The sequence below is a fragment of the Chelonia mydas genome, chromosome 5 (assembly GCF_015237465.2).
Source record: "Chelonia mydas isolate rCheMyd1 chromosome 5, rCheMyd1.pri.v2, whole genome shotgun sequence".
Classification (NCBI taxonomy): domain Eukaryota; kingdom Metazoa; phylum Chordata; order Testudines; family Cheloniidae; genus Chelonia; species Chelonia mydas.
Window position 1 is genome coordinate 118,478,925 of NC_051245.2, and position 25,686 is coordinate 118,504,610.

The following is a 25,686-nucleotide window of genomic DNA, read 5'->3' on the forward strand; positions in this document are numbered from 1 at the left end:
TATCATCTGGAAACTTGCTGAGGGTGCAATCCATGCCATCCTCCAGATCGTTAATGAAGATATTGAACAAAACCGGCCCCAGGACCAACCCTTGGGGCACTCTGCTCGATACCGGCTGCCAACTAGACATGGAGCCATTGATCACTACCTGTTGAGCCCAATGATCTAGCCAGCTTTCTATCCACCTTATAGTCGATTCATCCAGTCCATACTTGTTTAACTTGCTGGCAAGAATACTGTGGGAGACAGTATCAAAAGCTTTGCTAAAGTCAAGGAACAACACGTCCACTGCTTTCCCCTCATCCACAGAGCCAATTGTCTCATCATAGAAGGCAATTAGGTTAGTCAGGCATGACTTGCCCTTGGTGAATCCATGCTGACTGTTCCTGATCACTTTCCTCTCCTCGAAGTGCTTCAAAATTATTCCTTGAGGACGTGCTCCATGATTTTTCCAGGGACTGAGGTGAGGCTGAGTGGCCTGTAGTTCCCCAGATCCTCCTCCTTCCCTTTTTTAAAGATGGGCACTACATTAGCCTTTTTCTAGTCATCCAGGACCTCCCCCGATTGCCATGAGTTTTCAAAGATAATGGCCAATGGCTCTGCAGTCACATCTGCCAACTCCTTTAGCATCCTCGGATGCAGTGCATCCGGCCCTATGGACTTATGCTCGTCCAGCTTTTCTAAATAGTCCCGAACCACTTCTTTCTCCACAGAGGGCTGGTCATCTTCCCATACTGTGCTGCCCAGTGTAGTAGTCTGGGAGCTGACCTTGTTCGTGAAGACAGAGGCAAAAAAAGCATTGAGTACATTAGCTTTTTCCACATCCTCTGTCACTAGGTTGCCTCCCCCATTCAGTAAGGGTCCCATGCTTTCCCTGACCACCTTCTTGTTGCTAACATACCTGTAGAAACCCTTCTTGTTGCCCTTCACATCCCTTGCTAGCTGCAACTCCAGGTGTGATTTGGCCTTCCTGATATCACTCCTGCATGCCGGAGCAATATTTTTATACTCCTCCCTGGTCATTTGTCCAAACTTCCACTTGTAAGCTTCTTTTTTGTGTTCAAGATCAGCAAGGATTTCACTGTTAAGCCAAGCTGGTTGCCTGCCATATTTACTATTCTTTCTACACATCGGGATGGTTTGTTCCTGCAGCCTCAATAAGGATTCTTTAAAATACAGCCAGCTCTCCTGGACTCCTTTCCCCCTCATGTTATTCTCCCAGGGGATACTGCCCATCAGTTCCCCTGAGGGAGTCAAAGTCTGTTTTTCTGAAGTCCAGGGTCCATATTCTGCTGCACTCCTTTCTTCCTTTTGTCAGGATCCTGAACTCAATTATCTCATGTTCACTGCCTCCCAGGTTCCCATCCACTTTTGCTTCCCCTACTAATTCTTCCAGTTTGTGAGCAGCAGGTCAAGAAGAGCTCTGCCCCTAGTTGGTTCCTCCCTCACTTGCACCAGGAAATTGTCCCCTACACTTTCCAAAAACTTCCTTGATTGTCTGTGCGCTGCTGTATTGCTCTCCCAGCAGATATCAGGGTGATTGAAGTCCCCCAAAAGAACCAGGGCCTGTGATCTAATAACTTCTGTTAGTTGCCTGAAGAAAGCCTTGTCCACGTCATCCACCTGGTCTGGTGGTCTATAGCAGACTCTCACCACGACATCACCCTTGTTGCTCACACTTCTAAACTTAATCCAGAGACTCTCAGGTTTTTCTGCAGTTTCATACTGGAGCTCTGAGCAGTCATACTGCTCTCTTACATACAATGCAACTCCCCCACCTTTTCTGCCCTGTCTGTACTTCCTGAACAGTTTATATCCATCCATGACAGTACTCCAGTCATATGAGTTATCCCACCAAATCTGTTGTTCCAATCACATCATAATTCCTTAACTGTGCCAGGACTTCTGCTTTTCCCTGCTTGTTTCCCAGGATTCTTCAATTTGTGTATAGGCACTTAAGATAACTTACTGATCATCCTGCTTTCTCAGTATGAGGAAGGAGTCCTCCCCTCTTTTGCTCTCCTGCTTGTGCTTCCTCCTGGTATCCCACTTCCCCACTTACTTTAGGGCTTTGGTCTCCTTCCCCCGGTGAACCTAGTTTAAAGCCTTCCTCACTATGTTAGCCAGCCTGCTTGCAAAGATGCTATTCCCTCTCTTCGTTAGGTGGAGCCCCTCTCTGCCTAGCAGTCCTTCTTGAACACCATCCCATGGTCAAAGAATCCAAAGCCGCCTCTCCGACGCCACCTGTGTAGCCATTCGTTGACTTCCATGATTCGACGGTCCTTGGACAATTCTATTCCATCTTCATTCTTTATTCTTTATTAGTAATAACTTAGTGAGTTTTTTCAGTATTCTGTGTTAATTAGTGCTACAGTTCTTCTCTTTGCATGAAAATAAAACTATGTACTTTGTGTCTGTGTGCAGTCGGAGAAAGGAGAAGAACTTTAAAACATCAGTGCTGACCATCAAATTTTCTTTTTTCTCCATGAACTTTTTAGCTATACATACGTCTGCTATGGATATGCTGGGAGGAGCCGGTGTGGAACAGCAATGCAGAAAAACTGATATCCTTGCAGATGCTGCATATTGCATTTTATCAAAACCAAAAAGTTTCACAGGAAACTTTGTTATTGATGAAAATCTGCTGAGAGAAGAAGGAGTTAAGAATTTTGATGTATATGCAGTTGCACCAGGTAAGAAAGGACATAATGTTAAGAAAGGAAATAAGCTACAAGTAAGTTTATAATCTGGTCTTCTGCTAAAGACCTGTGGATGTTCAGTCCCATGGTACCCTTCTGCATTCCCAGAAACAGTTGGCCCAATCTTTCAGAGCTTCCACTAACTAAATCTCAGTTAACGAAAGGAAAATGTTTCCATGTCACTGATTTACGCAACCTGTTATTCCTCAGCCTGTGATTTCTCTCTCCCCTCCTCAGGCACCCTCTGCTTTTTCTTTTCAATGAAAGGTTTTCCATTGCAACTCCACAAGACTTCTAGTTCTGTTTTATACTTCTTGGAGAACAGACCAAAGTCATAAGTAAAATCTGTCTCTAAAACAAAATACTAGGTACCTGGCTTTCCCTTGCTACTGACTTTTGCTTTCCAGAAGCTGTACAATACCTATTTAGAAGCCTAGACTTGTTTAATACTGATACAAAAATAGATTATTATTTTTGCTGTTTATCTTCACCTTCCTCACATTATTTTATTTTAGGTCATCCATTGCTACCAGACTTCTTTCTAGATGTAGACCCTAATACTCTAGCTATGAAAATGGAAGCACATGGTAAGAAATTAAGTACTTACATGAAATTCATTCACTGAACCTAATTTCCAGTGTTGAAGCTGAAACATAAACGTTGTTCAATACATTTCCTTCCAAGAACTTGGTCTCATGTAAGATACTTGGGGGCAAAAATGGGGGGTGTGTGTGTGTGTGTGTGTGTGTGTGTTTTTGGAGGCACTGGCAATGGCTCCCTAGTTAAGGTGGGGTCAAAAACATTTTGCCTTTGATAGGACCTTCACTGTTTCTGATTCAGAGAGTTTTGCCTTACTTTAAAAATTAAAAGCGGGAAGCACTCTTCATAGGTCTGAGTTTTTGGGGGAATCGGGGTCATCAGTGCTTCCTGGAAAAAGAAATAAACAGTCAAAAGCATACTTCTCAGAAATCTTTTGTGATCTGCCTCGCCTAATTGTATACCCTTCTATATAATAATTATAGCTAACTTCCACATTCACACAGATGTAAACATCACCCTGATTGGAACTGGAGTACTTGTGGCACCTTAGAGACTAACCAATTTATTTGAGCATAAGCTTTCATGAGCTACAGCGCACTTCATCGGATGCATACTGTGGAAAATACAGAAGATGTTTGTTTTTATACACACAAATCATGAAAAAATGGGTGTTTATCACTACAAAAGGTTTTCTCTTCCCCCACCCCACTCTCCTCCTGGTAATAGCTTATGTAAAGTGATCACTCTCCTTACAATGTGTATGATAATCAAGGTGGGCCATTTCCAGCACAAATCCAGGTTCCCCCCCCCCACACACACACACAAACCCACTCGCCTGTGGGGCCCCCCCACCCCCGACGTTCTTGTTAAACCCTGGATTTGTGCTGGAAATGGTCCACCTTGATTATCATACACATTGTAAGGAGAGTGATCACTTTACATAAACTATTACCAACAGGAGAGTCTATAAAAGTATGATTACATGCTGTTCCGCAGGATGGTCTTACGGTTAAGGCACCAGAGTGGGATGCAAGATAATTGTGTGGTTTGTTTTTTTGTTGTTTGTTTTCCTTTCCCCCAGCTCTGCCACAGACATCTTAGATGATGGTAGTCATTTAAGCCACAGTTTTCAGAGGCAATATTATTTGTTAGTCTTTAGTTGTTTTTGTAACCTGTAATCTGAAAATGATTAAAATGTTGTAATGTGCTTTTTAAAAAAGCAAAGTTTACATAAGAAAACAATGAGCAAGAACAAATCACTTCATAGAATATTCAGCACTATTTTATCACTCAGTTAACTTAATATAGAATTAATTTTCTAAAATATATTTTTTAAAAACGCTACGCAATCTAATATTAAGTGTAAATTACAAATAAAATCCTCATAGTTAAACACTTATATTATGCTTAATGTATATGTATCTACTAATCAAAATTCTGACCATCAGTATGGTAGGAGGATGGATCAGTTTACTCCTTTCAAGCCTTCTAGATAACTAACTGCTGAAACTGACTGCGCATACACATTCTTTACGCAAAATATGTGACTGTTTTGCCTGTTGCAATAATTGACCTTATTCAATACGTACATAACCATTTAAAAGAAAGCCTAGAAAATAATTTTAGTATAATGTTACACTCTTTACATAGAGTTTGTTGTAAATAAATTGTGAAAAGGTCAGAATTAAGATTTAATTCAATTTGTTACTGGGGGGTTTTCTGTGTGCGTGTATGGGAGGCGAAATATGAATCATGGAAATGTAGGGCTGGCAGAGTCCTTGAGAAGTCATCTAGGCCAGTGGTTCTTAACCTTTTTGGGCTCAGGACCCATTTGTAAATGTTTATGGCCCATTGCAACCCAGAAAATAGTCTGGGGGTGGAGGCTCTTGGGTGGTTTCAGTCGGGTCCTGGCCCCCCTCCCTCTCCCCCCCCACCAAGGGGGAGGGTTGGGTCCTGCCTGGCACTTACCCCACAGTGGCAGCTCCGACAGCTCCTCTGCTGTGGGGCTAGCTGGGCTTGGCTCTCTGGTCCAGGCGTTGCAACGTCTAATGTTGCAGTGCCGCTCAGGTTTGGCCCTGTCCTTGGACTGGACAAAATTTGTGTGAGTGGAGTTGTGACCTGGCTCATAGGGTTGCAGTGCCACTCTCTCAAATTTGGCCTACCCGGACTTCCATCATTATGATGGCTGGGCCAAACCTGAGTGGCACTGGGACCTCAGAGAAGGGGTTCTCATGACAGACTTTTTGGTGGCCTCAGAGTGCAGCCGCTTTCACACTTCCCCTAAAATATTTAATTAGCTTTAAGAAAAACAAATAAATATGCACATATACACGTCCAAATCATTGTAATTTATTTATTGCTAGCTAGTAAGTGTTGTGAAAAGTGATATTCACATACAAATATCACTGTTCACAATAGACTTAATTTGTCCCCATGCTTGGCAGGGCTGAATAAGCCCTGGACGATGGGATAGGGGGGCTAGAGCTTGAAGCCCCACCGCTGGAGCCTACAGAGAGAGAGAGAGACGCACACGCACACACACACACGCACGCTGTAGTCCATCCCCTATTCTGAGGCAGGACCAATATAGCTACGCCGTCCCTCAGTGGAGTGTGGGTTATTACAGAGTAAGCTTCAGTTCTTCATCCTCTTTCTTTTTAATATCCACATTGACTAAAAATGCACTTTTCATTCTAAATTTGCTAATTCTTTCTTTTGTTTGGCAGTTGATAAAATATACTTCCTCAGTCTTAAGATCTAGAATGCTGTTGAAGTTTTAAAATGCAGTATGTACTTTTAAATAGATTTTTCTAGCGCAATGGTGTAAAAAAGTATCTACTTTATTCAGTGGAAAAAACCCATCTTCTAGGTGCTTCACCAGTGTTCAGAGAGGGGAAGAAAATAGAATCAGCCAAGCATGAAGGCCCCGATGGAGCCAAGCATGAAGGCCCCGATGGAGCTGAGTCTGCTGCTGCTAAGCCTTTGGGACCTGTTGCAGAAACATTTAAAATTATTCAGGGAGCAATCAGTGAAGATGTTGTAAGGTCTACCCAAGGTGTTTATCTGTTTGAACTATCTGGTAAGGAAGACTTTCTTCTGTTAAATCTTCACCTACAAATTTACAGTGAAATACATTCAGCATTTGCACAGAGAAATACTTCATTCTTAGTTCGTCCAGAGATACAGCAAGTGAAGAGGTTTTTTGTTTGAAACCTTGAAGAATGTGGACACAAGACCTCTTCCCTTCCATTCGTGAAACACTAAACCATTTAAATTAACATAACACTATTATCATAATTAATGTCTTATTACACAATTGACAGCAAGAAAAGTTACCTCCTAGATCATCAGGAGTTAGGCACAAACTTGTATTTGATGCGCTGTAAACTATTTCCATTGTTCTTGTTTGTAGGTGATGAAGGAGGGACTTGGTACATTGATCTTAAGAACAAAGCTGGGAGCTCAGGAATTGGAGAGCCACCTGTGAAAGTAGATGTGGTTATGAGCATGTCTAGCAATGACTTTGTGAAAATGTTTTCAGGTGAGTAACAAAAGGTTTTACCAAAGTTGAGCCAGGTTTATTAGTGTTTAGAATTATTCAAATGACTAATTGATAATTAGATATTTCTCTCATTATATGTTCTCATAACCAGATGAATCTTAGGCTTTTGGTGGCTCTAGTGAAAAAATATTATTCCCTGATCTCTCTCCATCTCTTCACTTGTTCTGGTCTGAGAATATGAACCGTGGTGCTATCTTCATGTCACTGAAATCTTAACAGCTAGTTAAGACACTCTCACTTTCCGTCCCAACTTTTAAGATGTTTAAGAAAGGACTCAATAGGTCCACTGATCTTTCTACTAGGTCCAGGCCCAAATCACCTCTCTAAAATTTTTCACACTTACAGTGTGTGAGTATAATGCATCCACAGAGTGCACAAAATTAGTTTTGTTCCAATGTACTGATATCAAATGCACACTCCAGCGCTTGTTTATAAGTGGTATTCAGTGAGTAAAAAAGTAGTTTTTGTTCGTTTCAGACTACAAACACTTAAACTTTTGCTAACACTGAATAATTGAGATCAATTTTAACTACAGATCTTGGTAGCAAAATAAGTTAGTTCATTTGTCTCTCTGACCCCTGGAGACTTGAGTTCAAAATACTCAGCTCAAGTAAGACTGCTGTTCTTAATCTAGTCCTTGTTTGGTCATATAACAAAGTCACAATATTCTGCTGCACTCTGGCATTATTAGCAGGCCCAGAATAGGGCTAACAGGAAGTGTATTGGTGAGAAGGAATTGAAAATACTTTTGGAAAGGAAAAATTTCTCCACCGTTTTTAAAAATTGTATTTGGATGCTGTGTTATCTGATACTTTTTCCAGTTGAAATAACTATTAACACTCATAGATATTCAGAAGAGACATAGCCAAAATCATAAATTCATCACATACAAAACTGTATATTAGTCATTATGATAAAGTCCACAAAAAGTCACCATAGAATTGTTGGCTCAGAAAAGGGAATATCTCTTACGCCCTGATTCATCAGTCCATTCCTGTTCAGCAAAACACTTCAGCACATACTTAACTTCAGGTATGTGCTGAAGAGCTTTGCTAAACTGGAACCTTAGGGAAAAAATATTTAATCAAAGAGAAGTGCAATTTGGCATTCTTAACACTAATCAAAAAGCACCAAAAAATTATATTGAAGAGAAGTTTTTTATAGCATCTGAGAATTAGTAGTCTTTTAGTGATGTGTTGTCCCCGGTGCACATCTGTACTACTTTTCTTTTTCCTGATAACATGTTTATTCCCTCTTTTTAGGCAAACTAAAGCCAACCATGGCCTTCATGTCAGGAAAACTGAAAATTAAAGGTAACATGGCCTTAGCAATGAAGTTGGAAAAAATGATGACTCAGTTCAGCTCCAAACTGTGACGGGAAGGCTTATTGTTTGGAACATTGTCCTTTAATAAAAATGTAACACTGTTTGTTGTTTAAAACACTAATCCTTGCTTTTTTTTGGATGTATTATGAAAAATATGGAATTGACCTGATGAAATGTGGAATTGCTAGAGGAAGAATAACTTGACATTATTCTAATTAGGACAACAGATCCATCATATGGCATCACATTCCAGGTCTCTTCCTCCTCTCCACTGGTGTCTTGCACTCTTTGTGGGGCTGGAGGGTATTTCCATTTCTTCTTTAGGCTCATCCTTGGCTTTGAGACTTCCTTGTCCCAATCATCATTTTTCTAATGAAGGAGGTTTATATTGGATTTTCTTCAAGCTACTCAGTTGCACTGAGGAGCAGTAAAATAAAATGAAGGTGACCGCAGGTGTTTCTTTTCTTCAAGGGCTATACGCTCTCTGTCCCCTATGCTGAAAGAGCTTCAGAGCTGTTGAGAGATTTGAATCAGTTTACCATAATAGCCTTGCGTGGCTATATGATTAGTAGTCTAACAATTTAAAATTATTTACTTTTCTTTTTCTTGTGCTCTCAACATAAAAATTTGAATTGATGTTTTGAGGGTTTGTGTACCTTTTTATGTTTTAAAGAAATTTTCTATACTAAACCTTTTACTGTGGAAACTGATTTCTGCTAAAGAGTTCTAAAACTTCTAAGCCAAACTCAGGAACTCTTGGTAAAAGTATACTAATAAAAAACAAACTATAAGCCTTTGTGGCTAGGTGCCTAAATAGTTCAATCAAATAACAATGTTTTTTACAGAGAATATTTTAAACATAATTGATTTGTTGCGGGAAACTATTCCTGCCAAGCTGTACTCAAATTAAATAAATAAAGAGCAGTATTTTCTATCAGAGTGCATGAGCAAACGTATCTAGAAGTGCCAAATAAGGAGCAATTTTGTTAATTTTGAATATCTTGATATTATAATTAAAAGAAATAAAGATATTGAGAGAATTCTGATCTTCAAGGAAAAATTGTCTTCATGAAAGAACTTATTAACAAAGAACGCTTTGTAACAATAAAAATATTAAGTGCATTCTGAAATTTCCTGATAGCAGAAAATATTTCACAAATCTCAAATGAACACACATGCTCATGGAGCATGTTTCTAAACCCTTTCATAAAACCTTGCAGAAAGTTGAACAGAGCAATGAGTCCAAGCTATGGGAGCAAGATTACTTACTTGTATTTCTTCTCTATCATCAACCCCATGTCCTTAACATTTCTACCTTACCAGGCCATAACCCTACATGCAGAAGCTCTTATTTTTCAAGATTTCTATAGGAGTGTTGAACTGGAGGTCATATGCCTTCCTAAACACATGCATGTTACCCAAAGTTAGTGAAAGAGAAAGTCTTTCTTGGCTGCGTCTCCAGTTTATAAATAAGTTTTATGCTAATAGTTGGTATGTTGCTTGCTTGTGTATTCAGTAATGCAGGTCTTGGACAAAAACAGCTAGTGGCTAATAAAGGGCAAGTGGTGATGGGCTATGGTGTCTATATAACATTGTGCATAGACTGCTCCTTTGAAATATCATGATCGCATTGGTGACCCATGCTTCCGTCCTTGTTTGATATCTGCCACGTGGGCACATAATCTATAAATAACAAAGAAAAATAAAGTTCACAGGCTCTTGTGTCTAAAGGTGAGTCTGAACACAAATTGAACCACTATAAGATTTGTGGACAAAGTGCAGCTGAATTACTAAAAAATGTATACAGTATAGGTAGATAACCCAGTGTCATCCACGCTGCCTGCAGGCTCACTGCTTTATGAGAAATGTTTGCTGTCTGTTGTGGGATAACTGCCATGTATTGTGAGATGCACTATTACTGTAATCATGTTGGTGCCAGAGAGACTTTTTTTGTTTTGGTTTTCACCAAAAAGGTTAGTAGCGATTGGATGTCTACCATAGTGAATGCCAGTGAAAATGAGGTGGGATCAGAGCCTAAAATAGGCAAAGACCAAGTTAAAAATTACTTAGACAAGCTAGAGGTCTTCAGGTCACCAGGACCTGATGGAAATACACTCTAGCATACTCAAGGAACTGACTGAGGGGATATCTGAGCCATTAGAGATTATCTTGGAAAAGTCATGGAAGATGGGGGATATTCCAGAGGACTGGAAAAGGGCAAACATAGTGCCTATCTATCAAAAGGGAAATATGAACAGCCTGGGGAATTACAGACCAGTCAGCTTAACTTCAGTACCAGAACGATAATAGAGCAAATAATTAAACAGTCAATTTGCAAACACCTAGACGATAATAAGGTGATAACAGTGAGCATGGATTTGTCAAGAACAAATTGTGTCAAACTAACATAATAGCTTTCTTTGACAGGGCAATAAGCCTTGTGGATGGGGGGAAGTGGTAGATGTGGTATATCTTGATTTTAGTAAAGCTTTTGATACTGTCTTGCATGACCTCCTAAACGAACTAGGGAAATGCAACCTAAATGGAGCTACTATAAGGTGGGTGCATAACCATTCCCAGAGACTAGTTATCGGTGGATCACAGTCAAGCTGGAAGAGCATATCGCGTGGGGTCCTGCAGGGATCAGTTCTGTTCACTATCTTCATCAATGATTTAGATAATGGCATAGAGTGTACACTTACAAAGTTTGCGGATGATAATAAGCTGGGAGGGGTTGCAAGTGCTTTGGAGGATAGGATTAAAATTCAAAATGATCTGGACAAACTGGAGAAATGGTCTGAAGTAAATGGGATGAAATTCAATAAGGACAAATGCAAAGTGCTCCACTTAGGAAGGAACAATCAGTTGCGCACACATAAAATGGGGAATGACTGCCTAAGAAGGATACTATAGAAAGGGATCTGGGGGTCATAGTGGATCACAAGCTAAATATGAGTCAACAGTGTAACGTTCATAGATTCATAGATATTTAGGTCAGAAGGGACCATTATGATCATCTAGTCTGACCTCCTGCACAACGCAGGCCACAGAATTTCACCCACCACTCCTACAAAAAAACCTCACACCTATATCTGTGCTATTGAAGTCCTCAAATCGTAGTTCAAAGACTTCAAGGAGCAGAGAATCTTCCAGCAAGTGACCCGTGCCCCATGCTACAGAGGAAGGCGAAAAACCTCCAGGGCCTTCCAATCTGCCCTGGAGGAAAATTCCTTCCCGACCCCAAATATGGCGATCAGCTAAACCCTGAGCATATGGGCAAGATTCATCAGCCAGATACTACAGAAAATTCTTTCCCGGGTAACTTGGATCTTACCCCATCTAATAACCCATCACAGGCCATTGGGCCTATTTACCATGAATATTTAATTACCAAAACCATGTTATCCCATCATACCATCTCCTCCATAAACTTATCGAGTTTAATCTTAAAGCAAGATAGATCTTTTGCCCCCACTACTTCCCTCGGAAGGCTATTCCAAAACTTCACTCCTCTGATGGTTAGAAACCTTCGTCTAATTTTTAATCTAAATTTCCTAGTGGCCAAAAAAAGGAAAAGGAAAAAAGTGTTGCAAAAAAAGGAAACCTCATTCTGGGGTATTTTAACAGGAGTGTTGTAAGCAAGACATGAAAAGTAATTCTTCGCTGATTAGGCCTCAATTGGAGTATTGTGTCTAGTTCTGGGAGCCATGTTTAGGAAAAATGTGGACAAATTGGAGATAGTCCAGAGGAGAGCAACAGAAATGATTAAAGGTCTAGAAAACCTGACCTATGAGGGAAGATTGAAAAAACTGGGTTTGTTTAGTCTGGAGAAGAGAAGTGTGAGGGGGACATAACAATTTTCAAGTACATAAAGGGTTGTTACCAGGAGGAGAGAGGAAAATTGTTCTCTTTAACCTCTGAGGATAGGAGAAGAAGCAATGGACTTAAATTGCAGCAAAGGGGGTTTAGGTTGGACATTAGAAAAAACTTCCTTTCGGGGTGGTTAAGCATTGGAACAAATTGCCGAGGGAGGTTGTGGAATCTGCATCATTGGAGATTTTTAAGAGCAGGTTAGACAAACACCTCTCATAGAATCATTGGAAGGGACCTCAGAAGATCATCTAGTCTAACCCCCTGCTCAAAGCAGGAACAATCCCAAATTTTTGCCCCAGATCCCTAAATGGCCCCCTCAAGGATTGAACTCACAACCCTGGGTTTAGCAGGTCAATGCTCAAACCACTGAGCTACCCCTCCCCCCTGTCAGGGATAGTCTAGATAATACTTAGTCTTGCCAAGTGTGCGGTGGACTGTACTAGACGACCTCTCAGGGTCCCTTCCAGGCCTATGATTCTGTGGTATCATAAGCAAATAGGGAAATGTGATCTAGATGAAATTACTATAAGGTAGGTGCACAACTGCTTGAAAGACTGTACTCAGAGAAGTTACCAATGGTTTGCTGTCAAAATAGGAGGGTGTATCTAATACTGGTCCTAGTCCTGGGTCCAGTATTCAATATTTTCCAAAATGACTTGGATAATGGAGTGGAGAATATGCTTATAAAATTTGCAGATGACATCAAACTGGGAGGGGTTGCAAGCACTTTGGAAGACAGTATTAGAATTAAAAATGACCGCGAGAAACCTGGAGAATTGGTCTGAATTCAGGAGAAAATTCAATAAAGCAGTGGTTCTCAACTTATTACACATTGTGGGCCATCCAGCTGCCTGCCCCGGACCCCTACCTTGCAGCTGCCCTGGACCTTGCAGGGCTGGCTCTCCACCCTGGACTCCAGGTGGTGGGCTGGCTGCCCAGACCCTCACCACATGGAGTGGGCAGCCATGCGGCTACCCCGGACTCCAGAGTTTGTGGGATGAGCCAGCTGTCCCAGAGCTTGTGTGGCTGGGCAGAAGCAGCCCCAGACCCTGCCATGTTGGGTGGGCTGGCTGCCCTGGCCCCCTGCCACACGGCTGCCCCAGAGCTTGCGGGGATGGCCGGCAGCCCCGGACCCCACCATGCAGGGCTCGACAGGAGCCTCTGACCCCAGACTCCCACCAAGTGGGGAGAGCCAGCAGCCCCGCCCCAACCGCGCTGGGCGACAAGAGGTAATTATCCCACTCTACTTTGCACTGTTGAGGTCTCATCTGGAGTAGTGTGTCCAGTTCTGGCTGCCACACTTTAGGAAAGATACGGACAAATTGGAGAGAGTCCAGAGGACAGCAACAAAAATGATAAAAAGGTCTAGAAAACCTGACCTCTGACGGAAGGTTAAATAAATGGGGCATGTTTAGTCTTGAGAACAGAAGACTAAGGGCTGTTGTAAAAAAGATGGTGATCAGTTTTTCTCCATGTCCGTTGAAGGAAGGATGAGAAGTAATGGGCTGAATCTGCAGCAAGGGAGATTTAGGTTAAATATTAAGAAAAACTTTCTAACTATAAGACTAGTTAAGTACTAGAATAGGCTTCAAAGGGAGTTGATGGAATCCCTACTGATTGAGGTCTTTAAGGACAGGTTAGAGAAATAACTGTCAGAGATGGTTTAGGTAGGGGGCTGGAGGTCCCTTTCTCCCCTACATTTCTATTATTCTGCATTACACAAATTATGTTAAAAGAATATTGTGGATGCAGAGTCAAATACTCAGGAAATGCCATAATTACTTGCTGATGCAACCTCAATTGGGTCCTCTTGTGTGTATGCATTATTATGATATAGTAAAATTACGTGATCACAAACTATTTTTTATACAGGACCCCTGCCTCATTCAGTGCATAGGATGGACAGTGTGTTGGGGATGAATCAGGGCTGTGTAATGAAGGGAGCTGTTGTCAGTAGGACCCCTGCCTCATTTGTTGCAGATGCTGGAAGTTGTGTAGTGAATGTTTGCAGGAAGATAAAGGATGCTTATGTGCTTAAGAAAGTTGAATGAAACCCTGGAGAAATTGGATTCTGCCTGTGCCACCGAGTTGCTGTGTGGTGTTAGGCAAGTCACTTTAAACCAGACTTTTAACAGGTGGCTACTGCTTGTGTGTCCCTCATTTTCTGGATGCCCAATGTCAGACCCTGTGGTCTCATTTGTGAGTGTTAAGCACTTGTGCAGCTGCAGCTGAAATCAATGGGAGCTGTGCTTTGAACATAAGACGTGCTATATAATGCTAAGTACTCTGAAAAATCACACCCGAGGCATCGCAAATTGTATCCCCCAAATTAGTGTGTGTTTTATTCTTTGTGGCTCAGCTCCCATCCATAAAACTGGGTTAATACTACCTCACTTCACAGGGTATTGTGAAAATAATGTGTGTAAAGCACTTAGATACTCTTAGGGCCACCCACTGAGCAATGAAGAGAAAACATATATTAAATAGCTGCTGAAGTGAGCATTGGCCATCCTGTGCACTAAATGAGGTAGGAGTCCTGTGGAAAAATATTAACCGATTATATAGATTGTCATAATGCACAGGCACTGAATTAAGGTTGAACAGGCGATCATAATTCTGGCACTTCCTACTCTTTGAATGCTTGATTTTCTTATTTTTTTCATCTTTAATGCTCTTTTAATGGTGTGTGTGTGTAATTTTCTAGGTTTTTTAAAAAGCAAAGTGAAAAAACAGTAATTCCATCATATGGGATCATACTGACGCCCATATGGATCATCAGCAGGGCTGGAGCTTCCTATCCTCAGTCCAGACCTCTGCCACTTGAGTTAGTAGAGCACCCAAAAGCCGTAGTAGATTGTCCTGTATCTGGACCAGCCACTAGAGGCAGAAGGGGAATGAGACACACCCTTTGCTAGTGGGTTTCAGTTGTTTGCTGACAGCAAAGGAATATTTTTAGGTTTCAGAGAAATCACAGGTTCTATCCTAGGCTTGAGGGGAGTGTTCTCTAGTGGTTTCAGACCCATCTGAGCCTGTCCTGTTGTACGTCCCCTGCCTCCTCATTCATTCTCAGTCTCCCTGCCAGGCTCCTTGTCCCAGTCTACTCCCTCTGCCTTGCCCCCCATGTTGGCCCTTGTGTCCTCTGCAACTGCATCAGACTGTTTTCTCCTCCATAGTGCCTGAGCCCAGCAGGGGGAGCAAAGGAGATACAGCGTCCCTGTTCTCAGTTCCACTGCCTGGCACCACAATCCGGGAGCAGGATTTTCCAGGGAATTGGAGCAAGCTCAGTACAAAAGGAATCTTTGGAGAAGCTAACTACCAAACCCTAACAAGTCTTCACTGAGCATTTGTAAACCATGATTTTTTTTTTTTTTAGATTAATGAGTTGGCCAGATTTGGGTGCCTTTTCATGGGAGCAGCCAAAGGCGCATCCCTGTCACAAATTTCAGGTCCCTGCTCCGAAGCATGAAGGTACTAGAGCTTCTCAATGAGATGGTTGTAAGGATTTTTTAAAATATGGACAAAATATGTTTTGCCCTCTTCTCATCCTCAGAAATGACTGAACCATTTGTGCTGAAGCTTTTGAAAACAATTCAGCCTAAGTCAGACACCTGGCATGGAAAATTTCAGCCCAAATGGCTAAAGTTTGTCAAAGCTTAGAAGCACCCGAGAACAGGATTTTATAATGCAAAATGTTGGGCAATGTAAAGTAAAGGTGGTGTTACCAGCTCTGCAGAATAAAATGGTAATATTTTATAAAATTAACTTAAGTACAAAAAACAATCAATTTTTTTTCTTTTTGTATGGTAACAAAAAAATCCAGACCTATTTGTTCTTTGTTCAGTGCCTGCAGAGAGCCCTTAGATGTTCTACTTTCCTATGGTTTCACATTTTTAATACATTTAGAGCAGACCTCTTTAAGCCTTTTTTAAAAAAGGAAATACATTTATTTTCAAATAAGCTGTGAAATAAACCTCTTCAGAGAGATTATCTCTGCTGTGAGCAGTGATAGATTTTCATGAAAGCTTTTTGTAACTTTCTTATGCATGTGGTGTTTGTGTGTTCTGACCTTTTATGTTTGTTTCAGACGGAATAGCTTTGACCTTTTGAGATGTACTACAACTGGATAGACGTACATGTACAGATTCCCAGCGTGATGTTGTGCATTTCAGTTAGTCCAGCAAATGTCATGATGTCCTTAGTGCAGGATTAAATACATCGTTTTAGTTTGTTTTACCTTTTCAACAGGATTTTTCTTTTCCTGCAGCATAAAAGCCTGATTATCAGGTTATAAAATGAAAAGCACGTGGCAAAGCGCACTTGTTCAAGAGACATTAATCTTCAGACTGTCATCATGGTATGGTATATTGACTAAGAAACTCTACTCCCCAGGAACAGTGGAAGTTCATAGGTGCAGAAGACTCTTTTGAATCATGGCTATGGAGCTCTCTCCCTTGTGGCCTGGGGACTGCTCCCAAATGAGAGCTAGTCACTATTTTCAACAACATTTCTATCTCTGATTAGTACATTTTAAAAAATCTACTAAATTTTCAACCACCTTGACTATGCCCTCTGCTATTTTCCACTCAGGTATCTCTCACCTCTTCAGCGTGACTTTTTCACATGGCAAGCATACCTAAAATAAGTGATTTAACTAAATCAGAATCTGGGATGGAGGGGGAAAAATAATACCATTAATGTCATTCTGATGTATATTTATCAGGTGCTCCCAGTATGGTGATGTTTACTGTAAAAACCTACATATAAGAATTCTTGAAGCGCGTTGATCTTCAGTTGGCTTGCTTTGGCTGCTTGTTAACAGCAGGTGTACCACTGCTAGCTAATTACAACTATTGTACATGGGTGGCTTATTTATCCTCTGATTTTTTGGCACTTCTAGGGAGCATTTTATACCTTGAAAAAAGAAAAGGAGTACTTGTGGCACCTTAGAGACTAACCAATTTATTTGAGCATAAGCTTTCGTGAGCTACAGCTCACTTCCTCAGATGCATACTGTGGAAAATACAGAAGATGTTCTTATACATACAAACCATGAATAAATGGGTGTTTACCACTACAGAAGGTTTTCTCTCCCCCCACCCCACTCTCCTGCTGGTAATAGCTTATCTAAAGTGATCACTCTCCTTACAATATGTATGATAATCAAGGTGGGCCATTTCCAGCACAAATCCAGGGTTTAACAAGCACGTCTGAGGAATGCGGGGGGGGGGGGGTGGAGGGGGGGTTAGGAAGAAACAAGGGGAAATAGGTTACCTTGCATAATGACTTAGCCACTCCCAGTCTCTATTCAAGCCTAAGTTAATTGTATCCAATTTGCAAATGAATTCCAATTCAACAGTCTCTCGCTGGAGTCTGGTTTTGAAGTTTTTCTGTTGTAATATTGCAACTTTCATGTCTGTAATCGCGAGACCAGAGAGATTGAAGTGTTCTCCGACTGGTTTATGAACGATTACAGACATGAAAGTTGCGATATTACAACAGAAAAACTTCAAAACCAGACTCCAGCGAGAAACTGTTGAATTGGAATTCATTTGCAAATTGGATACAATTAACTTAGGCTTGAATAGAGACTGGGAGTGGCTAAGTCATTATGCAAGGTAACCTATTTCCCCTTGTTTTTTCCTAACCCCCACCCCCACCCCCACCCCACCCCCGGTTCCTCAGAGGTTCTTGTTAAACTCTGGATTTGTGCTGGAAATGGCCCACTTTGATTATCATACACATTGTAAGGAGAGTGATCACTTTAGATAAGCTATTACCAGCAGGAGAGTGAGGTGGGGGGAGAGAAAACCTTTTGTAGTGGTAAACACCCATTTTTTCATGGTTTGTATGTATAAGAACATCTTCTGTATTTTCCACAGTATGCATCCAATGAAGTGAGCTGTAGCTCACGAAAGCTTATGCTCAAATAAATTGGTTAGTCTCTAAGGTGCCACAAGTCCTCCTTTTCTTTTTGCGAATACAGACTAACATGGCTGTTACTCTGAAACCTGTTTTTATACCTTGGTTACAAGGTATGAGGAGAATGCACTCTTCTACTAAACCTTCCCTGCTTTTAAAGTTACTGATTGACAAGGTTACTGGGCAACTTCACTGGCTAGAATGAATTTACACATGCAACTTGGTAGATAGTGGTTGTCAGTGTTAGAAATGTGTAGCGTTATTGTCACACTTGTTACAGGAGCTGTTCCAAGTAAACGCAGTAATGTTTACTGCATTTACTCCTCCACCCTCCCCAAGTAGATCAAAAGTAGAAACAGGAGTACAGAGTAGGAAAGTGAACAAAAGCATAGAGCCTCTCGCTAGAAAAGTATCTGTAGAGTTGGCCCAGAGCTCAGCTCATTAACACACTGAACCTTCCCCAGTGCAAGTGCCAGTTAGGTCTTTTCAAACAGCAGGAGTTTTCCTGAGCAGCTATGTTTTCATTTAAAGGGGCCATTCCCTGTGGGCCAAACTGGCATTTTACACTGTCTCTGGCCTCTCAGGCCATTCTGGCTCTGCTGCTCAGCAGGTGATGGGGCCTCCAGCCCTATGGAAGCTATGTGTATGTTTGTGGGAAGTCGTGGGGGCTTAGTCCAGACTCCAAAGGGGACTGAGAAGGGCAGACCCAGCCTGGCTCTCTCCCTCACGTTGCCCCTGCCCCAGAAACAGCTGGGACTATTACTAATAAATTTCAGAGTAACAGCCGTGTTAGTCTGTATTCGTAAAAAGAAAAGGAGTACTTGTGGCACCTTAGAGACTAACCAGTTTATTTGAGCATGAGCTTTCGTGAGCTACAGCTCACTTCATCGGAGGCAGTTTCCACGATATGCTATGCATCCGATGAAGTGAGCTGTAGCTCACGAAAGCTCATGCTCAAATAAACTGGTTAGTCTCTAAGGTGCCACAAGTACTCCTTTTCTTTTTACTAATAAATTATCCATGTTCTAACAAATAATCCCTTGTTCTAAATATTATGGATTCCTCTTGGCCTGCCACAAGCCCCAGTAACTCCTGTGACATTCCTTCCCTGTGAAAGCCCCTGGACTCTAGGAATTTGATTCCCACACTGGTCTGCCAGAGCCCAGACTGGTTAATCTGGGCACAGAGCAAACCCTATCTGTTCTATAAGGCAGACTGTGGGATAGGAGGTTTGGTTAGTTTTGATTGGCAGGTAGTGCACAAAGCAATGTAAGCAGATTTCATTGCATTTTATTATAAGTTTTGTATGTAATTATTCTGATTTTTTTATGGTTGGAAAAGTACCCAGAGCCCTGAGTGGAGGCTTTCTAATTGGGTTATATAAAAATATATGAAAGTAAGTGAGAGTTTTGCATGCAATAAGAGTGGAGGATCAGAGAATAATAAGTATGTCCTATGATCACTCCTTTAGGTCTCCTACGAGACTCAGGATTTAGCAAAACTACTAAACTGTGCTCATGAGATCGAAGTTAGAGCCCATCCAATAAACACTTCCCATCTAAGGATATTACACAGTAAATAAAATAGTTTTTTGCAATGCACATGGTTGCAGTTCCCCTCGGCATAGCTGAGTTGTAAGTAATCTAATATCTAAACAAATCTTTGGCTACAAGATAGCAATAGGCTGTCTAAAACTTCAGACACAGAGTCTAACTTTTTCAAGTAACAGCAAACAGATGGCTTATCCCAAAGAGGAATATTTCCCTCTTGATCAATGGCACAGAGTTCTGCAGGGAGAGGATTGCTGCTTTAGCATCATCTTGGATGTTTGATGCCTTTTCCACAGTGCCTTCTGTATGCTCCCCATTACCCAGCAGCAATGTCTTCTCCCTGTCAGCGGCTGGATGGGGAATAGGGGAAAGAGATAATAGACCTTCTAGCCGGTGAGTGGAGAGCTCTCTTCCACAGAGCAGGTAGGAGAAGGGAAAACTGGACATCCACAGGCAGAGAGTAAGAACCCCTAACCCTGCCAGCAGCTAAGAGAAGAGAGAGAAACCCATTGCTGGGTTACAGAAACCAGAGGGAGAGAGAGGACCCCAGCCCTCTCGAGGCCTGATCCAGAACTCATTGAAGTCAATGGAAAAGACTCCCCATTGACTTCTCTGGGCTTTAGATCAAATCTATGCCATGAGACAGGAGGGTGAATGGAGCAAGTGGGTAGCAACTGGTCTGAGATTGTGAGGGTAGTAACTGGTGCTTGGGAGGGGCGGGAAGAGAGTAGTCACCACAACTTAACCCCTGTGTGAAAGGTGCTGTGGGTTTTTTCTTACTTTAAATGAATGAGTAGATGAATTACACACATGTTTTTTTCTCAGCTATTCCTATATGATCCAAGAGTTTCTTCTCAAGTTCAGACTATCTAATAGCTCCCAGAATATTTTTGCCAGACAAATGGGATCTAGGTGGGGACATCTTATGCTCCCATCCCAGCATCGCATTGGGAGTGAAGAGCCTGAGATCATGATAACTAAACCAAACCAAATCCTTTCAATTATATCCTCTTGAGTCTCCCATGGAAAAGGGAGGAAAAAATAATCATCTGATTGCCTTAGGTGAAGTAGGGAGGAAAGTAGCCCACTGCCTGGTTGGGTTTATTTTCTTTATGGGAGGGGCTATGATATGTACAATAGAAAATATCCTACAGAAATAACATCCAGTGGTGATGCTATCGAAAGGGGAGGGTGACTGTTCACACTAATATGTGTTACACAAATGTTCACAAGTGTACACAAAAATTGTGTTAAATCTTGTACAAAGTATGCCTTGTTGAGGTATTGTTGGAAAAGTTATAATCTGCTGAGTATTATCTTGGTACAATGTGTGTATCGACATTGTGTGTGGAGTTGTGAAATTTTGCCATATGTTTGTAACTCAAACTTTTGAGCCTGAGAAACACCCACAGGTTGGCTCTTCAGGAATAACAAAGGAATTGTAAACAAGCGCCTCTCATGCCATTTCTGAAGTACCTCAAATGGCAGGTACACAGAAGGTGCAAGCAAAAATTTGCAATTCATATGGAGGACTGATGGCAAAGCACATACACTATGTAACTGCCTGACCCCATGACACAGCCAGAATTTTTCCAGCAAAAAGTGTCAAGATCTAAAAAGGGAGGAAAAAAGGCCCCTGGCCACCTTTATTTTACCCCATCCCTGAACTGGTGAATTCTGACAGGAAATTTTAAACAAAAAAACTGTAGTCCCCAAAGACTATTTGGCTAACCCAGAGAGACATATAGAAAACTAACAGTTTTAACATCACTGCTATCATTTTGGAATACATACTTTGATTCAACTGTAGTGTATTTTGTTTGCTTTAATCTTTTAATAACTCTCATTTCTTTTTCTTAGTTAATAAATCTTTAGTTAGTTTAGTAAAGGATTGGCTGCAACATTGTCTTTTGTGTAAGGTCCTGAGCATTCATTGACCTGGGTAAGTGACCATCCCCTGGGGCTGGAAGTCCTAGTGTATGATGATTTTGGTTTTAATAACCTGTCACAGAATCATAGAACTGTAACGAACCTCGAGGGGTTATCTAGTCCAGTTCTCTGCACTCAAGGCAGGACGAAGTATTATCTAGACCATCCCTGACAGGTGTTTGTCCAACCTGCTCTTAAAAATCCCCAATGCTGGAGATTCCACGACCTCCCTCGGCAATTTATTCCAGTGCTTAACCACTCTGACAGTTAGGAAATTTTTCCTAATGTCCAACCTAAACTGCCCTTGCTGCAATTTAAGCCCATTGCTTCTTGTCCTATCCTCAGAGGTTAAGAAGAACAATTTTTCTCCCTCCTCCTTATAACAACATTTTATGTACTTGAAAACTGTTATCATGTCCCCCCTCAGTCTTCTCTTTTCCAGATTAAACAAACTCAGTTTTTTCAGTCTTCCCTCATAGATCATGTTTTCTAGACCTTTAATCATTTTTGTTGCTCTTCTCTGGACTTTCTCCAATTTGTCCACATCTTTCCTGAAATGTGGCTCCCAGAACTGGACACAATACTTCAGCTGAGGCCTAATCAGTGTGGAGTGGAGCGGAAGAATTACTTCTCGTGTCTTGCTTACAATACTCCTGCTAATACATCCCAGAATTATGTTTGCTTTTTTTGCAACAGCGTTACACTGTTGACTTATATTTAGCTTGTGATCCACTATGACGCCGAGATCCCTTTCCGCCATACTCCTTCTTAAGCAGTCATTTCCCATTTTGTATGTGTGCAACTGATTGTTCCTTCCTAAGTGTAGTCTAGTTTGAGACCTCATCACAGAAGTCTAGTTTGTCTGGTTGGTAATATAGGCTGGAGTGTCTAATGGGGCTGGACGTGGCTCCCTGTTAAGCTAGTATAGCGATCCAGGAGCACACATTTGTTGCTGGTTTGGTTAAATTTAATTATAAAATATGCCACCAGTGTGAGAGTGTCTGCCCAGATTTTTGGACACTCTGACCTGAGATTGGCCCTCTCTGTTGTGATCCATATCAGGCACGGTGGCACCAGCCTTCATGTTTTTCTTGTAGATGATGATTATTTCTATTACAGTAACGCTGAGGGGCCCCAAATTAGGTCATGACCCTGCTGCGCTTGGTGCCATAGATGCGCATAGTAAGAGACAGCCCCTGCTCTGACACACTTGTCTAAATGGCCACATCAGATAAAAGATGCATCATTAGATGTACTGTGTGCTGTAAAGTACATTAGAAAATAATGCCAGGGCAATGGCTAGAGACCATGAAGTGTCATCATTCCTTAAATATTGAAAACATATAGTCCATTATCCTTAGCCAATAAAAAACAGACTTACTGTACATTGTCAAGACTTCATCCAAACATCTATCCTGTAATTACCATGCGTTTGTACTGCCAGATAACCTACTTTTGTTTCAAATGGGTTTCATATTCAATGATTATTACACATGCTTCCCATACCAATTATTCCGGCTTTAGTTTAAATTAGGGCTGTCAAGCGATTAAAAAAATTAATTGGGCGATTAATCGCACTGTTAACAATAAAATACCATTTATTTAAATATTTTTGGATCTTTTCTACATTTTCAAATATATTGATTTCAATTACAACACAGAATACAAAGTGTACAGTGCTCACTTTATATTTATTTTTGATTACAAGTATTTGCACTGTAAAAAAACCAAAAGAAATAGTATTTTTCAATTCACCTAACACAAGTACTGTACTGCAATCTCTTTATCATGAAAGTTGAACTTACAAATGTAGAATGATGTACAAAAAAACCCTGCATTCAAAAATAAAACAATGGAAAATTTTAGAGCCTGCAAGTCCACTCAGTCCTACTTCTTGTTCAGCCAATCGCTCAGACAAACAAGTTTGTTTACATTTGCAGAAGATAATACTCTTGTTTACAATGTCACCGGAAAGTGAGAACAGGCGTTCTCATGGCACTGTTGTAGCTGGCGTCACAAGATATTTACTTGCCAGATGTGTTAAAGATTCATATATCCCTTCATGCTTCAGTCACCATTCCAGGGGACATGCATCCATGCTGATGACGGGTTCTGCTCGATAACAATCCAAAGCTGTGTGGACCGATGCATGTTCATTTTCATTATCTGAGTCAGATGCCATCAGCAGAAGGTTGATTTTCTTTTTTGGTGGTTCGGGTTCTGTAGTTTCCACATCGTAGTGTTGCTCTTTTAAGACTTCTGAAAGCATGTGCCACATCTTGCTGCTCTCAGATTTTGGAAGGCACTTCAGATTCTTAAACCTTGGGTTGAGTGCTGTAGCTATCTTTAGAAATCTCACATTGGTACCTTCTTTGCGTTTTGTCAAATCTGCAGTGAAAGTGTTTTTAAAATTAACAACATGTGCTGGGTCATCATTCAAGACTGCTATAACATGAAATATGTGGCAGAACGAAGGTAAAATAGAACAGGGGACATACAATTTTCCTCCAAGGAGTTGAGTCACAAATTGAATTTACGCATTATTTTTTTAATGAGCGTCATCAGCATGAAAGCATGTCCTCTGGAATGGTGACTGAAGCATGAAGGGACATATGAATCTTTAACACATCTGGCAAGTAAATATCTTGTGACGCCAGCTACACCAGTGCCATGAGAACGCCTGTTCTCACTTTCAGGTGACATTGTAAACAAGAAGCATTATCTTCTGCAAATGTAAACAAACTTGTTTGTCTGAGCAATTGGCTGAACAAGAAATAGGACCAAGTGGACTTGCAGGCTCTAAAATTTTCCATTGTTTTATTTTTGAGTGCAGTTATGTAACAAAAAAAAAATCTACATTTGTAAGTTGCACTTTCACGACAAAGCGATTGCATTACAGTCCTTGTATGAGGTAAATTGAAAAATACTATTTCTTTTATCATTTTTACAATGCAAATATTTATGATAAAAATAATATACACTTTGATTTCAATTACAACACAGACTAGAACGCATATGAAAATGTAGAAAAACATCCAAAATATTTAATAAATTTCAATTGGTATTCTATTGTTTAACAGTGCGATTAAACTGTGATTAATTGTGATTAATTTTTTTAATCGTGATTAATTTTTTTGAGTTAATCGTTTGAGTTAACTGTGATTAATCAACAGCCCTAGTTTAAATCACTCTGCTCTACCTGTACATTTCTGTGTTATGTAACTGCTGATATGTCCGCACGGTTAGCACCGTTATTTCCTACTCCATAAGGATAAGGGGAAACTGGCATCTGAGATACCAATATGTGCAGTGGTAGTTAAAATAGGGAGCTCATATTAAGGTAGGGAGAGCCAGGGAAGGTCTTCCTCTGCTTTTAGCAAAGGCATGAGAGCTGTACGCCTGCCTTCTCCCCCTCAGTTTAACCCCAATTATGTGGTGGTTTGGCAAATGGTGACTTTTTAATGATGAGGACTCTGTGCATTTTGTAACACTTCTTTATCCCTTGTTCCTGTGTCTTTTTGGTTTGACTTCCACACTTTTTTCCAGTATTTCGCCAGCATCTGGAATTTTTATTTAAAATAGAATGAATCGCTAACGCTGAAAGAGATTTATCCTTAATACGGGTTTTTTGGGGGGAGGAGGGGGAGTTCCTAAGTGCTTTGTCTTGGAAGCAAATGTTCAAAGATATCAGCAGTCCCTTTAATCCATATTACATGGTTTATTCAGAGATTACAATATGAATTCCATTTATATGTTCACGGGTAAGTTTCCAGCTGCTTTCTTGAGGCCTTAAAAACCATAAGCAGCGCTGAAAAGGACACCTGTCCAATAGCCCCAAACCACACTGGATAACAGATGGCTGCAGAAGTGAATCAAATGCTGCATTTTATTTGAGGCACTTGGATGACACCGTAAACCTTGAGAACAGTTTAGGACCTTTGCCTAACCTTTATCTTTGGAATGTTCAGTCTTGTAGCTGCACCATGCCCCAATCTTCAGTCTGCTTCTAGACCCTTACAGAGCCCTTCAGGGGGTCTAGCAGATGGGAGAGATGGTGCTATAAGGTGACTGGTTCCCTCATTCTGGCTGCAGAGGGAAGAGCCTCAGTCAGTGACCCCTCCGTGCACACATTCCAAGGGCATATTGATCTAGCTTTTGCTTCTTTTGTGTTGCTCACGAGAAATGAGTCATTAGCTTAAAATAAAAAAGTTATTTCTCCACTGAGCTTCCCAATGCCGCCTCTCCACTCTGAGTGCAATCTTCTCAGGCCAGGGACTACCTAGTACTTG

General features: G+C 41.0%; 1 protein-coding gene across 2 annotated transcripts in view; it reads left to right on the top strand.

Moving 5' to 3' along the window:
• Positions 1 to 9,060, top strand: part of HSDL2 (hydroxysteroid dehydrogenase like 2) — a 28,093-nt gene extending 19,033 nt beyond the window's left edge. The window contains exons 7-11 of one of the 2 annotated variants that reach the window (XM_037902141.2): positions 2,499 to 2,693; positions 3,215 to 3,286; positions 6,109 to 6,318; positions 6,652 to 6,780; positions 8,064 to 9,060. In XM_037902141.2, coding sequence (XP_037758069.1) covers positions 2,499 to 2,693; positions 3,215 to 3,286; positions 6,109 to 6,318; positions 6,652 to 6,780; positions 8,064 to 8,176 — 719 coding nt within the window. In that variant the 3' untranslated portion in view covers positions 8,177 to 9,060. Of the gene's footprint in view, positions 1 to 2,498; positions 2,694 to 3,214; positions 3,287 to 6,087; positions 6,319 to 6,651; positions 6,781 to 8,063 lie in introns of both variants that reach the window. The other variant, XM_037902140.2, reaches the window with a different exon arrangement.
• The last annotated feature ends 16,626 nt before the right edge of the window (positions 9,061 to 25,686 follow it).